General features: G+C 39.2%; 2 protein-coding genes across 4 annotated transcripts in view; one reads left to right on the top strand and one right to left on the bottom strand.

Moving 5' to 3' along the window:
• LOC111156866 (Ski2 like RNA helicase 2) overlaps positions 1-1,462 on the bottom strand; it is a 111,536-nt gene extending 110,074 nt beyond the window's left edge. Inside the window, exon 1 of the mRNA XM_022517971.1 lies at positions 1,070-1,462. Coding sequence (XP_022373679.1) covers positions 1,070-1,203 — 134 coding nt within the window. The 5' untranslated portion in view covers positions 1,204-1,462. The remainder of the gene's footprint in view (positions 1-1,069) is intronic.
• A 78-nt stretch (positions 1,463-1,540) lies between these two features.
• The window catches only part of LOC111156941 (DExH-box helicase 29), a 52,335-nt gene continuing 38,220 nt past the window's right edge, over positions 1,541-15,655 (top strand). For 2 of the 3 annotated variants that reach the window (XM_022518103.1, XM_022518102.1), the window contains exons 1-5: positions 1,541-1,824; positions 10,461-10,534; positions 11,940-12,053; positions 12,956-13,085; positions 13,819-13,961. In XM_022518103.1, coding sequence (XP_022373811.1) covers positions 1,644-1,824; positions 10,461-10,534; positions 11,940-12,053; positions 12,956-13,085; positions 13,819-13,961 — 642 coding nt within the window. In that variant the 5' untranslated portion in view covers positions 1,541-1,643. The remainder of the gene's footprint in view (positions 1,825-10,460; positions 10,535-11,939; positions 12,054-12,955; positions 13,086-13,818; positions 13,962-15,655) is intronic. The other variant, XM_022518104.1, reaches the window with a different exon arrangement.

Raw genomic sequence — 15,655 nt, 5'->3', positions numbered from 1 at the left:
GTTTTATCTCTTGTTATCCCTAAGCCAACACTTCCTCTAGCCCAATTTGTAAAAAAATAAATCTGCCCATGAGTAACAAATCATTTCCTCTTGCATGTAAGCTCCATGAATAACACAAATAGAGATCTCTTTACTGAACCTGCAGAGCGATTAACTGTATACACAACTTATTCTATCTCAATCACCTACTAACCTTTAAAATATGTGCCTGTTCTATCAGGACTAAAAATTCTTTAAGAGCAAAATCATATGTAATTTCATTTACTCTCCTGATATCTCCTCCAGTCAACATTAAATTTTGTTGATAAACAATGAATCATCTTACTTTTTTATTTAGAACCATCTTATTTTCATTTACGTATTAACTTTTTCTTGTTCTACTATAAACAATTCCGTACACTTTAAGGTAATTTTATCCATCAGTCTGTATATATGTTTAGGAATCGATAAGCTTTAAAAATTTTCTTAGTAAACTCAACGATAACCAGCTTTTGACAATGTATACGTACTAAGCCCCGTTAGGTGCTTATCGTATATTATCTCACTTAATCCTCACAATCCCAGTAGTAGGCACTCTCACGTTCTTTTTATGGGCAAAAAACGAAAGCGTCGAGATTAAATTTCTCTCCCTTCTCCTGCTGCTGTTTGCCAGTACCAAGTCAATCCAAGTCACGTTTTCTAAGCTTCTTAACCCTTTACTGAACTGGTCATTAGTCTCATTTAAAGACTGTGCCAGGTATCGTGGAGTACAAACCTAAAAAATACCTTACCTCCCATCTCTCCTCCCTACCTCATGGCGCACACCGGCGTAGTCAGCAACCCAGGCGTTAAGGAATTGCCGTGGCAGATGCTCAACGCTGCATGCGGACATCGGGGAACGCCAAAATCCCGATTCACCAAACCAACAGTCTTCCTCCCCCCTCAACATTTTCTCCCAAACCCTTACACTTGCCGACGCCACTCAATGTACACTCCAGGTGCTCATGGTCTACGAAAGAACGTTGTATTTTCTCCCCTCAGCATTGAGGAAAGAAAAAACAAGAACAAAACCTTCTGACATCTTCCTTACCCGCCCTTTTCCGCAGACCCCGGAGGCCCCTTCCATTTCCCCTTTTCTTTCTCCTTGTCTTTTTTAGTTCCGGGCGCCGTGGTCGAGTCGTCCTCGAACACGCTGAACAGTTCATCCCCGAAAGCGTCCGCCATCTTCCGGAGCTGGGAGACCCAATCTCCCTCCTACCCACGATGCTCTGCGAGCGCACCGACAGCGACGCCAAGGGAAGCTTCAGCTGTCGCCCCTGGGAGACAAAAGTAGTCTAGTCATACAACCCCATCCCCCAGAATTCTTCCTTGACTTCTTCTCTTCCGACTTTTCCTTTCCGACCACTACTGAGCGGCCCGCTCCCTGGCTTAAAGAGGGAGCGTGGAGAGAAGGCCCGGCACGCCGCGGACACTTAGAGGGCGGAGAGGAGGCGGAACCGTGGTGAGTCGGACCAATTGTAAGGCAGCGGCCGCCCCGGCCAGAGAAGCCCGGATGGAGGACGCAGGTTGGCGGCGTGGGGCCCGGGGAATGTAAAGAGCGTTTGGAGGCGGTGCTGCGGTAGTTCCGGGACGCGGACGGAGGCTCCCTTTGCCAGAGCTGCAACATGGGAGGCAAGAACAAGAAACACAAGGCACCGGGAGCCGCAGCGGTCCGGGCAGCAGTGTCTGCTTCCAGAGCCAAATCCGCCGAGGCCGGAGCTTTTGGGGAGGCCCAAAACAAGAAGTCCGTGTCCAGGCCGCCCCCCGCCGCTGCCGCCTGCACCAGGGAGCCCCGAGTCAAGCAAGGTACGAGCGGTCCTGGGGTCCCGGGCTTTCCACCCCAAGCAGCTGCTGCTGTTCCAAGGGAGAAGCCGGCGCAACTTGGGCCGGCCTTAGGTCTCAAAATTTGTTATCTCCCACACCTGGAGCTGCTAGTTCCCTATCTGGTGGCCTTACTCTAGGTCAGTGTAAGCTGTTGGGGCCTCCCAAATTATGACAGTAGCCCTGTTGCAGCCTGGCGTCTCCCACCTAACCCCTCCGCCCCCTTTTTCCTTCTTCGAGAACGGAATAAAAATTGCATTTGCTCCTGTCTCAGCAGGGATCCGTCCCGAGCCACCACCTATATACTAGCTAGGCTAATGCAGCGGTAGGGTGTGGAGTTCCTAACCTCCTGGAGCCAGACAGACCCATTTTGTACTTGCTCTTCATAGCATTTTCAGCCAGGGTGTAGTGTTTTCACGTGTTGTGGAAAAATCTGTAGTAAGAATTTCAGTACTAACACACGGAATATGGGTATAATCTATTGTGGAATTATCTCCGATGTTTACCATAATCATACTGTTTTGGAGTACTGTGCAGTTTGGCTGATAACTCAGATTGCTGATTCTGGCTACAGATGAGCAGGCCCCTATTACAACTGATTCTAAACGATAAACAGGTGTGCTCTGTTTTGTTCTGCTTAGCTTGTTTGCTTGTAGTTTTTACCGAAATATTCATCCAACACAGATTTATTGCGTATATAGATACTGTGTTTATTGTATATACAGATACCCCTGTGTTTCATGATGTTAGGGGTGGGATGAGCAATTGGGACACATCACCTTTCTTATTTTTTTTTTTTAAGATTTTATTTATTTGACAGAGATCCCAAGTAGGCAGAGAGGCAGGCAGAGAGAGAGAGGAAGAAGCAGGCTCCCTGCTGAGCAGAGAGCCGGATGCTGGGCTTGATCCCAGGACCCTGGGATCATTACCTGAGCCGAAGGCAGAGGCTTAACCCACTGAGCCACCCAGGGGCCCCGGGACACATCACCTTTCATGGACCTAGCTAATGTAATGGTGGATAGAGGCATTAAATAACCACACCTGTATTGCTTTATACTTACTAAGTGCCACAGAAAAGCTAAGGAAGAAAATGTAACAAGATAACCTAATTTTTACTGGGGAGAAAGAGGGGTCTTACATGGTCTCTTTGAAAAACAGATCAGGAGGCAGTTAACTTTGTAAAGGATGGGGGAAGTAGTATTCTTGGCAGAGTTAAGGAACTCTGTGTGCAAAGATCTTCAGTGAGGAGGGAGCTTGGGTCTTCGAGGTACTCCTGGAATGTAAGCATTGCTGAAGAGAGGATGAGACTGAAGAAGTTGACCCCCACCAAACTTAAACCTAGAAGATAGATAAATAATTCTTGGCCCTACATTTATTATAACTTTTTTTTGTTGCAGAAAGGTGATTTTATTAAAGCACAGGGACAGGACCCATGGGCAGAAAGAGTTCCTGCCTACAATTTATAATATTTTTAACTGCAAAGATAAAATGCCTATAAATAGAGATACATAGAATTTCTCTTAGACTGTTATTCTTTAGCACTTTTCCTCTCAATCAGCCTCTTTTGCATTCTTTTCCTCATATTCCTCTGAATTCTTGCAACTCTAATAATTTGTTCTAATCTTTGTCTTCCCATTCCTCCTGCTCCAAAATGCGATCCTCATAGTAGTTTATGACAGTGTAATTCTCTCTTTATAGCCTTTGTAGGCGAGTACTCCATTACTAATTCTGTTTTGTCCTTTGTACATGACTCCTCAATCTGTTCAGTCCTGGTCTCTATTCTAATCCCAAGTCAGCCATTTCTATACTTACTTGGACCTTTTGGCCCTATTTTGCAAGCCTCTCAAATTTTACTCAAGTGATACTAAACTATTTCCTCCCCACGCTGGCTCTTTTGATTTCCTTGTTTCCTTTTTTCCCACATTCCTCTTTATCCAATGTTAGTAGTTACTTTCAATGCCTTCCTTTCTTCCTCATATGTAATCTCTTACCCAGCTTCATGCAGTCTTGACTCATTTATCTTCTGTGTACACCATTTTCACTTTTCTTCTGTGGTGTTCACTCCTATCTAGGCACTCATGAATTCCTGGAGTACCAACAAAGCCTACTGATGGGTCTTCCCAACTCTGTTATTTTTCCTCCTCTAGTTTGTCCTGCATTCAAGCATCAGATTTATCTTGGAGAAATGCTGCTTTGTTCATAGAACTTCTCAGTTTCTTCCACAGCATCTTCACTGACTTTGTGATAAAGTCCATACCATTCACCTAGCACCTATGACCCTTTTTCCAGCCTTTGTACTAATTCCTATATTCACCTATAGCAAATCTGGGGTATTTTCATTGTTCAAATGCAGTTAGTGACTTTCTCCTCCTGTATTCTTGCCATTTTCTCTTAATGAAATGCCACCTATCCCAAACACTGTCTTCCAAAATCCTGTAACACCCATCCCAGATGTCAACTACTTTTTAAATTCTTCTGTATCCACAGCTCATTTGTCATTGTTATTTGAATCATTCTTTTTGATGTCTAGGTCTTGCCTGTTGTATGTGAGGAAATACCCCACAAAATTTTAGGAGGTAGAAATTGTTTCATGGATATGTATTAATATACTTCAGTGTCTGTTCCAGTGCTTCATATAGTCATTAAAAATTTTTCTTGGATAAGAGACAAGGAGAAATAAGGAAAAGGAAAATAAGGGTGGACAAATTAAATAATAAAAAAACAAAATATCACAATAAAAGATTCTGAGAAATAATATTAAAATAGTGTAGTTTGCAATAAGCATTTTAATGATCGCACCTCATTCTCTTAACAATACAATGAAAGAGGTATTATTATGCATATTTTCCAAATACATACACTAAGTGTATGGGTTAAATTGTGACTTCGCCAGAAGATATTTGAAGTCCTAATCCCCAGTACCTCAGAATGAGAATGGGACCTTTTAATCGAGGTTAAATGAAGTCATTAGGATGGGTCCTAGTCCATCCAATATGACTGGTGTCCTTATAAAATGGGGAAATTTGGACACACAAACATGTACTGAAGGATGATGACTAAAGAGGCACAAGGAGCAGATGACCATCTGAAAGCTAAGGGATGCCAAAGGCTACCAGAAGCAAGGAGAGAAGCATGAGGCAAACTCTTCCTTTGACCCTTCAGAGGGAGTTTGGCTCTGCTTGTCGACACCTCAATTTCAGATTTCTGGCCTCCGGAATGTGAGAGGATACATTTCTGTTATTCTAACCCAACCGTAGTGCTTTTTTATAGTAGCCCTACTGACTAAGTTTCAGAGAGGATTAAGAAAATGGTCCTGGGACGCCGGGGTGGCTCAGTTGGTTAAGCTGCTGCCTTCGGCTCAGGTCATGATCCCAGGGTCCTGGGATGGAGTACCACATCTGGCTCCTTGCTCAGCAGGGAGCCTGCTTCTCTCTCTGCCTCTGCCGGCTGCTCTGCCTGCTTGTGTTCTCCCTCTCTCTCTCTGTAACAAATAAATAAATAAATAAAATCTTAAAAAAAAAAAAAAAAAGAAAATGGTCCTAACTCAAATAGCTGTTAAATTCTCAAACTGGCTGCAAAAAAAAAAGAAAAAAAAAAAAAGACAAGGAGAAATTCAGAGGAATTAAGGCTAAGAAGTCAAGAAAGAGAAAATGAGAGGCTATCTATTAAATTTGTAGAAAATATTTTATAACTGAATATGTATACCAGTATATATAAAATAAATCTGCTGTGCAGATTGCCACATGGTTTTTCTTTTTTTCTGTTTGGGTATTTTTATATAACATATGTTAGGCCTCCTTTGGAGAAAAAACATGATCTCTGAACTTGTAGTTGCTAATGTAACTGGTCTAGTCCATTTCATCTCTTATCTTTTCAAAAGTTTGAGGTGTTGTATATAGCATTACTTTCTCAAAATTGTCCTCTCATCTAGAGGTAGGGAATCACTGCTGCCATGAATTGGCACAATTCTCAGTATTCTCCCACTCCCGTTTTTTCATTTCATTTGTTCATCAAATTTTTAAATTGTTGCTATGTGCCAGGCAAGATTTTAGGCACTGGGAATACTCAATGAACTGTGCGGGAGTGAGCACTAACGACTTGTAAGGCTTGTATGCGTGAAAATCCTTAAACCTAGCTGAGAGTTGAAATCCTAAGAGGCAAAGAACACTGGGGGAGTAATGTCATGAGTAAACTCATAAAAACTGTGATAATTATTTTTCAGGGTTATCCAAATAAAACAGAAAAAGTATGAGAAAGGGCAGAAAACTGTGACTTGGTGAAAAATAAATTGGGTGGTAGAGTCTGTTTTTGCTTAAAACACAGAAGGCTTGGGGTGCCCGGGTGGTTCAGTCAGTTAAGTGTCTGCCTTTGGCTCAGGTCATGATCCGGGGTTTTGGAATCTAGCCCCTCATTGGGCTCCTTGCTTGGTGGGTTGTCTGCTTCTCCTTCTGTCCCTCACCCCACTCATGCGCACACTCTTTTTCTGTCAAATAAAGTCTTAAAAAAAAAAAAAGAAGAAGAAGAAGAACAGGGAATACTTCCCTGAGGAACCTTCTATGCTGAGATGGTTTGAAGCATCCAGCTCTTAGAAAATCTGGAGACGGGGTGCCTTTGTGCTCAGGCGGTTAATTGTCGGCCTTCGGCTCAGGTCATGATCCCAGGGTCCTGGATCAGCCCCTCGTGGGACTCCCTGCTCAGTGGAAAGCCTGCTTCTCCCACTCCCACTCCCCCTGCTTGTATTCCCTCTCTTGCTGACACACTCTCTCTCTCTCTCTCTCTCTCTCTCAAATAAATAAATAAAATCTAAAAAAAAAAAAAAAAAAAATCTGGAGACAGAATGTTTTGAGACTAAGGGAATAAGGGCAAAGGCCCTAAGGTGGGAGTAAGTTTGACATGTTAGAACAAGAAAGTGGGTAAAATGAGAGGGGGTAGTGTTGATATCAAATGTAGGAGAGACTTTATCTAGTTTACATTTTTAAAGGCTCGGTGAGGTAGTTCTGGCAGTTTAGACTTCGTCATAGACCCTGACTACTCAGGTTGTGTCCGTTCATCCTCATTTGTTCTCTAGATACCCTGTACTTCCCTTTCAGGGCTTATCTGGCTATTCAGTTGCCTAATTACCCCATGAAAGCAATTATTTATTGCTGTTTGGATCCCTTGGGTGGTTCAGATCCCCTTGCAGGTGTATACTTTTGGGCAGAAAGAAACCAGAGTGCCTCAGTGCCCCTGTCACCAGCACTAGCAGCTCAAAGTGAATGTATTAGTGATAGTGGGTCATTATAATCACTTTGTGATGTAAAATGGAATACATTTTAAAAGGAATATGTTATGAAAGAAAGAGTCTTGGGCCATAAGAAACTGATTTTTGGCTGATGCTTTTTTTTTTTTTAATTAGCTGAATCATCTTGAGGAAATCACTTTTTCTGTGCTTCAACTTCAATATTTTTGACAATAATGTGTTGCGTTCTGTGAAATATAATTTAAAATTCAAAATCCATACTACTTTTGCCTTAGAGATACTGTACACTAACATCCTTACTTTCCATCAGATTTCCAGTAACTCCCTCTGTGTGAAAAGGAAAGCCACAGTTTATGGAAAAGATCTTTAAGGAGCCAAGAAAAGTAGCTCGTAAATCCTGTGCACCTTAGTTGTATTTGAAAATAGGGTTACTAATTTATACATTTGGGTATCTGTTTTCTTCTGGTGCCTTAAATTTTTCTTAAGTAACACATTTGAATCTGCTGGCAGGGAGCTGTTAGACCGACATTCTGGAAAGTTGACAGCTGACAGAAAGGAGACCAAAGAATCACCAAATAGAAAATTAGAGCAGTATCAGGGAATTGAGTAAGTCCAGTCTTTTTAGTAGCCTCTGCATGCCTCCAGGGACAATAGTAGATACTCATAATAGGTAATGCCTCATAAAATCTTCAAATTTTGCTGACTGAACATGTTTTAAGAAGAACTTAAAATAGAAAGAGCCTTACCTGTTTACTTGATTTAATTGGTGATACCACTGAGGCAAGATCTCATTGTTGCTTCATTTCCTCAGCATATTGATTAAAATAAAAATATACCCACGTTTAGGGATACTTCTTGACACCCAGTGACTGTGCATCAGTATTTGTGTACATTCCTGATTTTGTAGGGACTCAGCTCTTCTTTTATTTGCCCTCTAGAAATTCCAGTGTAAACTGACTTCAGGGAGGTGATACTATTGGATATCTTAGGTGGAATGGTTGCAGGAGGCAAATGAGAGCTTACTGCAATCTTCAGAGCTTACTGCTTACTTCAGTCTTTACTAACAACAACAAAAATTATTAAAGGAATTTACAGTTTCACCTCTATCAGTGACACATCAACCTTGAACTGCTTCTCAATATAGTTATGGTAATAAACTGCTCATCCATCTGTACCTTTTCCAAAAGGGTTGTAATTGGGTCCCCACAATAATTCTGGGACTTGTAAACCCTAATTAGTATGCTAAATTTGTGAACAAGTTTACTGCACTGATGAGACCTCACGGAAATGGATAAGGACTACTGATAGGTCCTCTCATTTATGACTATTGGCATGAGTTGATGAGGAAAGTTATAAGATTAAAGTCTAAGACTAGAATATAAAGAAATTAACCATACTGTGTCAGAATTGTCACTGTCTTTTCATATACTCTAGGTAGCTTGGGTACTTTGTATAACTCTAGCATAGAAGTAGTTCAGGGAACCACTAATGTCTCTAGTTCAGACTGCCCAAATGTAAATAGTTACAGTCACAACTTTTGTTTAAAATTGCCTGATTAGGGCACCTGGGTGGCTCAGTGGGTTAAGCCACTGCCTTCGGCTCAGGTCATGATCTCAGGTTCCTGGGATCGAGTCCCGCATCAGGCTCTCTGCTCAGCAGGGAGCCTGCTTCCCTCTCTCTCTCTCTCTCTCTCTCTCTCTCTCTCTGCCTGCCTCTCCATCTACTTGTGATCTCTCTCTATCAAATAAATAAATAAAATCTTTTAAAAAAAATAAAATAAAATTGCCTGATTATATTAACTAGCATCTTAAAATAAATACCCTCATGTAAGTCAACAAAGATCAAAGTTCTTGACCTTTAAAATCATAATAAGCAACTTTTAAATTTAATATTTAGATTTCTCTTAAAGTAAAAAGAAACAAAACAAAACCTTATTTTGAGATCTATAAGAGTAGAGTAAGTAGGTATTATATGATTCTAGGCTTATTCATACGTAGCAGTGGTTCACCAGGTGTGTTTCAGGTAATCCTGTGGAATTCTTGAGACTGTTCTGGCTGGGACTCTGTGAGATCAGAATTAGCTCCATAGTCTAAAATGTTGTCATTTTTGTAGTTATTTTCTCACAAGTATGCAGTGGTATTTTTCAATGGCTACCTGATAGTACTACAGAAAATTGAAAGCAAAATCCAGACAGTAAGAGATTTGCAAAAATGAAGAACAATTTTTTTAATTTGGAAAATGAAGTTATTTTTGATAAATAGTGTTTATATTAACTGGTCATGGGTTTGTTATTTTTAATGAATTAATGAATATTTAAAAATTTTTCCCTTTTACTGTTTGATATATATCAGTGTCATAATTCACATGAACAGAGAGCATTTAGGATCGTCACTGATTTTTAAGAGCATATGGAGGTCATGAGACTTTCAAAGGTTTGAAAGTACCTTTTAATACTATTTATTCCTTCTTGGTTGGTCATTGTTAGAGAACTGATGATACGCATAGCATTTCTGTTGGCTGGAACAGAGTTGGCATCTGTAGTGGGTTGAGTAGTGTCCCGTTTCCCCTGTTTCTCTCCCCTCGCCTAAGTTCATTTGCACCTGGACCCTCAGAATGTGACCTTATTTGGGAATAAGGTCTTTACAGATATAATTAGTCAAGGATCTTGAGATGAAGTCATCCAATGAATAGTGTCCAGAGAAAGGAGAGGGATATTTGGACACAGGCACACAGGGAATAAGACCATGTGAAGCCCCATGTGTTAAAAAAGAGGCAGAAAAGGCAGGCAACTCCTGGGATCACCAGAAGCGGCAAGAAAGGATTCTTGTTTAGAGCTTGCAGAAAGCATGGGCCTGTTGACAACTTGGTTTTGGACTTCTGGCCTCCAGAATAGTGAGAGAATATTTCTGTTGTATTTGGCCAACCAAGTTTGTGGTAATTTGTTCTAGGAAACTAATACAGCAACCTTGGACTCTATTAATAGAAAGTGATAGGAACTGCCACCTCATTTTTACCTTAGGGCAGTGTTTCTCTTTAAAATTAACTACCGTCTCTACCAGGAATCTAGTATCCTCAGAGAGGTCTTCAGCTAAGTGCCAGGCAGAAAAGCATCTGATTGTGAAACTATGAAGATGAAGATATATTTAATTTTAAAAAATGTACAGGCCTTTGCTCTTGTAAGTAACTGGTTGACCTAGAGAAATCTAATTGGTAAAATGTTTTTGAAAATTTAGAGGCCATATTGCTACTTATAGTTTACTTGGTGAAGTGGAGAAAAAACTAAAATATTTAATGTTTAGCAATTTTTTAGAGGAAAATTAAAGTAATGTAATAGCTGTTAATGACTAAATTGCCTTGACTACTTTTTGTCTGTTATATACAGGTCCGAAAATTTATAGTTTTAATTCTGCAAATGATTCTGGTGGCCCTGCTAATCTGGATAAATCTATTTTGAAAGTGAGTACTGAGATTTTGAGTCATTTCAAGAAATGTTCTCTTTGAAAAAGAAAAAAAAGATATATTCTTAAATATAAAAGTTATGGGGTATTTAAATTTTTTGTAATAGTTAATTGCTGATCTGTACTAAACAGAAGTAAATCATAACACATATGTTGAAAGCCCATAATTAAGGAAGATCTAGATAAGATCCAAATTTCTAAGGATAGCTTATGCATGCTTTCAGACTTAATTTGGTGGACATTTCCAGCCTCCTCTCCGTTATTCTTTTCCACATAAAATTTTAGTTCAGATCTCATTATTCCATCCAATCCCGTATGATTTTATGACTGCAGGCTTTTTGTCAATGGTCTTTCTGCTCAAAAAGACCTACTTCCCCTTCTCCATTTGTCACCTCTAGAACCTCCAGGATGTCCTTCATCACTCAGCAATTTTCCGTATGGTTCCATATTTTTTTCATACACCTTTCTAAGTAATTACTCTGCTGGTGTACATTTTATCTTTGCGGGGGTTTTTTGTTTTTTTGTTTTGTTTTGTTTTCCTCTGCTAGACTGACCTCCTGAAGTATATTTTTGAGCTTAGTTCATCATAGCCATTCAGTAAAGATGTGGTCAAGAGATGGTATCTTTGTAGGTAGATGTTTATGTATTCTTAGGTCTAAAATACGGAAAGAACATATGGAACAGAAAATCAGGAATCAAACTCTGGAAGCCAAAAGAATTTGCATAGCCTAATTATTACTATTAATATAGATTTCACTTTTACCTTATAGGTCTTTTTAGTGTAGCATCCATTCTTTCAAGCGGTATGCTTGGGGTGGCTTACCTTAAGCAGATTTCTGGGCTCCATCTTCAAGGATTCTGATTCAGCTTGTTTAGGATCAAGTTTAGGAGTCTTTACAATAGCAATCCAAGGACAATGTCTTGAGACATGCAGGTTCAAGAGGGTTTTTAAAAGGATTTTTTCTTGCCACACGTTGCTTTTCCCATGTCACATTTTTTCTTTTTCTTCTTTTTCAAGATTTTATTTATCTTGAAAAAGAAGAAAAAGAGAGAGAGAGATAGCGGGGCACGGGGGAGAGGGGGAATCACGCTCCCTGCTGAGCAGGAACCCCAACAGGGCTTGATCCCAGAACCCTGGGATCTTGACTTGAGCTGATGCTTAACTCCATGACACTTAACCAACTGAGCCACCTGGACACCCCTGTCACATTTTTCCTTAAATATATAGTACAGAAGTGGTCCAATGAATGGTAGTCTAAAATACAGTAATTGTTTTATCTGATTTTCACTGAAATTCTTGGATAAGTTGGCAAGGATATAGAACACTGTGTGTTTTTTTCTAATTATTAAATAGTATTTAATAATTTAGATTCTAATTGATGTGACCTTTTTGGCTTCAACAGGTGGTAATTAATCACAAACTAGAGCAACGAATTATTGGAGTGATAAATGAACATAAAAAGCAAAATAATGACAAGGGAGTGATTTCTGGAAGACTTACTGCCAAAAAATTACAGGTATTTTGCAAACTGTTTTTAAGTTCCTTATTTTTAATGGAGCATTTTTAAGACCGGTCCACATGTGAGATGGTTAAGATAAAATGACCTCTTCATCTTCCATTGAGATTTCATTTCCATCAGCAAGGATAGGTAAGGAATTGGGCCAGATACAAGAGCACACATTAAATGGTGGTGTGAAAACTAAATTACATTCCCCAGATTATATTAGACTCTGTAGTGGGCACTTTGCTTCTTTCTCTCTGACGTAATACCAGAAGGTACTTTGCCTCATTCTTCAAATAAAGAAATTAGGGCTTGGAAAGATCACAGATGCTATAGCTGGAGGTTGTTGGTAATTAGCAGAGTAAGCCAAGTCTGGATTGGAACCCAGTTCTGCCCAGCTGTAAAGATCATGCTTTAGAAAGTACCTTAGGTAGCTTTACTTTATGTATGAATGTGTTCATTGAAGCACTACTTACAATAAGAAAAAGAAAACATCCTAAGTGGTCCCCAGTAGGAAACTGTGTAATTAGATTATGATATGTCTTCCCAATGGTATATTATGTAACTATTAAAAGTGATGAAGAGTTTCTAATAACTTGGGAAGATGCTTATGTTACATTAAGTGAATTTTATTTTAACAAAATCATAAAAAATGACTGGAAGGAAGCATACTACATTGCAAACAGTATCTTTGAATAGCGAGGATATGAGCAGTGTCTTCAGTTCCTTTTTAAATTTACCCATAGTTTTCAATTTTCAATTTGGTGAACATATTTAACTTTCCTAACTAGAAGGGGAAAAAAAGATATTTTTGAAATTAAAATTTGTATCAGTTTCTGGTTTAAAATGAGTAGAAGAATAAAATTTCTAATAAAAGGAGAGAAATTAGAATGTCTTTCTTCATTTCCCTTTCATAGGATTTATACATGGCTTTACAGGCATTTTCATTTAAGACTAAGGACATTGAAGATGCCATGACTAACACACTTTTACAGGGAGGTGATCTCCATTCTGCCTTGGATTGGCTCTGTTTAAATCTTTCAGATGGTAAGTAGTATTGTCATAAAATTCTTTAAGTTTCTAAAACCCTTTTGAAATTATTTTGGCAATTGTGACATTTGTATCAATCTCTGAATTTTTTCTCTCTTCTAATTACTTATTTTGCAAATGTTCTTTACTCTTCTTCGCTCTTTACAGTATCTTTTCAAAGATTGTAGTCCATGCCAGAAGAAATTTTGTGCATTACTTTTAGTTGTCAATAGTCATTTTACAATGCACTTAATACAACAAATTCTCAAAGTTTGCCTGCCTGTAACCTATCAGACTGTGTTTCCTGGTTTTGGTTCAGAAATTTGGGCCATCTGACTTTAGATAAATTTGTTTAACCAGAAGGTTAAGGTTGTAATCTTTGCAAGAACCTAGAGTGCAGTTTGCTTGTATGACTAAGGATCTTGCTTTATACTGTGACAGGCAACCAAGGAACTGGGAAGGGTTCAGATCTTTTTTTGAAAATTTAGAAGTCTAACACATTGAGGGCAAAATAAATGGCCAAATAGAGGTGGGCTAGCTACCTCATTAGTGTTTCCACTCCTACTTTGAGAATAAAGCCAGATTCATCATAGGATTTCTAGTCTTAGAATCTAGATGAGGGGTGGAAGAAAATTAGGTGCTCTTTGTCGAGGCAGAGTTTATGTTTAATGAATGTGTATGTCTGTGTTTTATGTATGATATGCAGGGGTTTATGTATCATATGAATGGTTTTTTAATTCCCATTTTTAAGATGCACTTCCTGAAGGATTCAGTCAAGAATTTGAAGAACAGCAACCTAAAAGTAGGCCAAAATTCCAGTCTCCTCAAATACCAGGCTCTGTTTCACCTCCACTGCAGCCTAAAACCAAAAAACCAGAAGATAATAAGATTAAGGTAATTTAAGAAATTAAACATTTAAAGTTGTATAAAATCAGAATGAAACACATGTAACAGTTCACCAGTAGAAATACTGGTTACAATAACATTTTTGCTTCTCAAAAATAACTAATTGCTTTGCCAGGCTTTTCTATCACTGTTTCAGTAATATGTTGCTGCATAACAAACCACCCAAAAAAGTAGTGGCTTAAAAGAACAATTAATTTCTTTAGATTCTAGAGTCTGTACTGGGCTCAGCTGGTTAGTCCTTCTGTTCCACAAGGTATCTCCTTAGGCTTGAATATTCAAAATGGTTTCTTGGGGGCTAGCCAGGCATTCCTCTTCCCATGCGGCTAGCTTGGGTTTCCTTATGTGTGGTTGCAGAGTGGTTTGATCTGCATGGCATCTGGCTTCCAAGAGCAAGTATTTCAAGGTGATAAACCCCAGCTTGTATCACTGCTGCTAATGTTTCCTTGGTTGAAAGAAGTCATGTGGCCTTTACAAAATACATGTGGAAGGGGATTACAGAAAGTAATGAATGAATACTAGAAGGTACTTCATTAGGGCATTACACTTAAATACCCAACATATCATGGGGCACCTGGGTGGCTCATTCACTTAAGCATCTGCCTTTGACTCAGGTCATGATCCCAGGGGCCCAGGCTCGACCCTGTGTCAGGCTCCCTGCTCAGGGGGGAGGCTGTTTCTCCCTGTGTCCCTCTTCCTGCTTGTGCACTCTCTCTCAAATAAGTAAAATCTTAAAAAAAAAAAAAATACCCTGCATATTGCAAAACCTCTATAAACATGGATGAAACTGGAGAACATTATGCCAAGTGAAATAAGCCAGGCACATAAAGATAAAGATTGCATGATTTCACTTATGTGAGGTATCCCAAATAATCAAACTCATAGTAGAGAATAGAATGGTGCTTACCAGAGGCTGAAGGGAGGAGAGGGGAATGTGGGAAAATGTTGCTTGTTAAAGGTTTCAGTTACACAAGATGAATATATTAGAGGTCTTTGTAACATAGTGCCTATAGTTAATGCAGTACTGTGCACTTTAAAATATGTTCAGAGGGGCGCCTGGGTGGCTCAGTGGGTTAAGGCCTCTACCTTCAGCTCGGGTCATGATCCCAGGGTCCTGGGATTGAGCCCCGCATCGGGCTCTCTGCTTAGTGGGGAGCCTGCTTCCTCCTCTCTCTCTCTCTCTGCCTGCCTCTCTGCCTACTTGTGATCTCTGTCAAATAAATAAATAAAATATTTAAAAATAAATAAATAAAATATATTCAGAGCATAGGTGGCATGTTAAGTGTTCTTACTGCAGCTACCACTCTCCATTCCCACCAGCACACATGAACAAAAGAACACAAGCAAGTTTTTAGAGATGATGGATAGTTTAGTACATTGATGTAGTGATCATGAGTGTATGCATATATGCAAACTCATCAAAATATTGAATTTACATTACATTAATACTGTTATATTAATATGCACATTAAATTTGTGCAATTTTTAAATATATTGGCTATATCTCAGTAAAGCCTAAAAATAAAACAGAAACAAAAATCTGGGAGCATTATCCCCAGAAAACCACTGTTTTTAAGGAATAACACTAGTTTTTAACAGTTCTCCTTTTATTTTTTTTGCCTCTTTATAAAAACATATTTTTTTTTGATTCTGCAAGTTTGAACTTCTTAAAGTAATGTTGAATT

The sequence above is a fragment of the Enhydra lutris genome, unplaced genomic scaffold, assembly GCF_002288905.1.
Source record: "Enhydra lutris kenyoni isolate GAN:26980312 unplaced genomic scaffold, ASM228890v2 scaffoldscaffold50, whole genome shotgun sequence".
Taxonomy (NCBI): Eukaryota; Metazoa; Chordata; class Mammalia; order Carnivora; family Mustelidae; genus Enhydra; species Enhydra lutris.
This window is presented reverse-complemented; position numbering and strand designations above follow the sequence as displayed.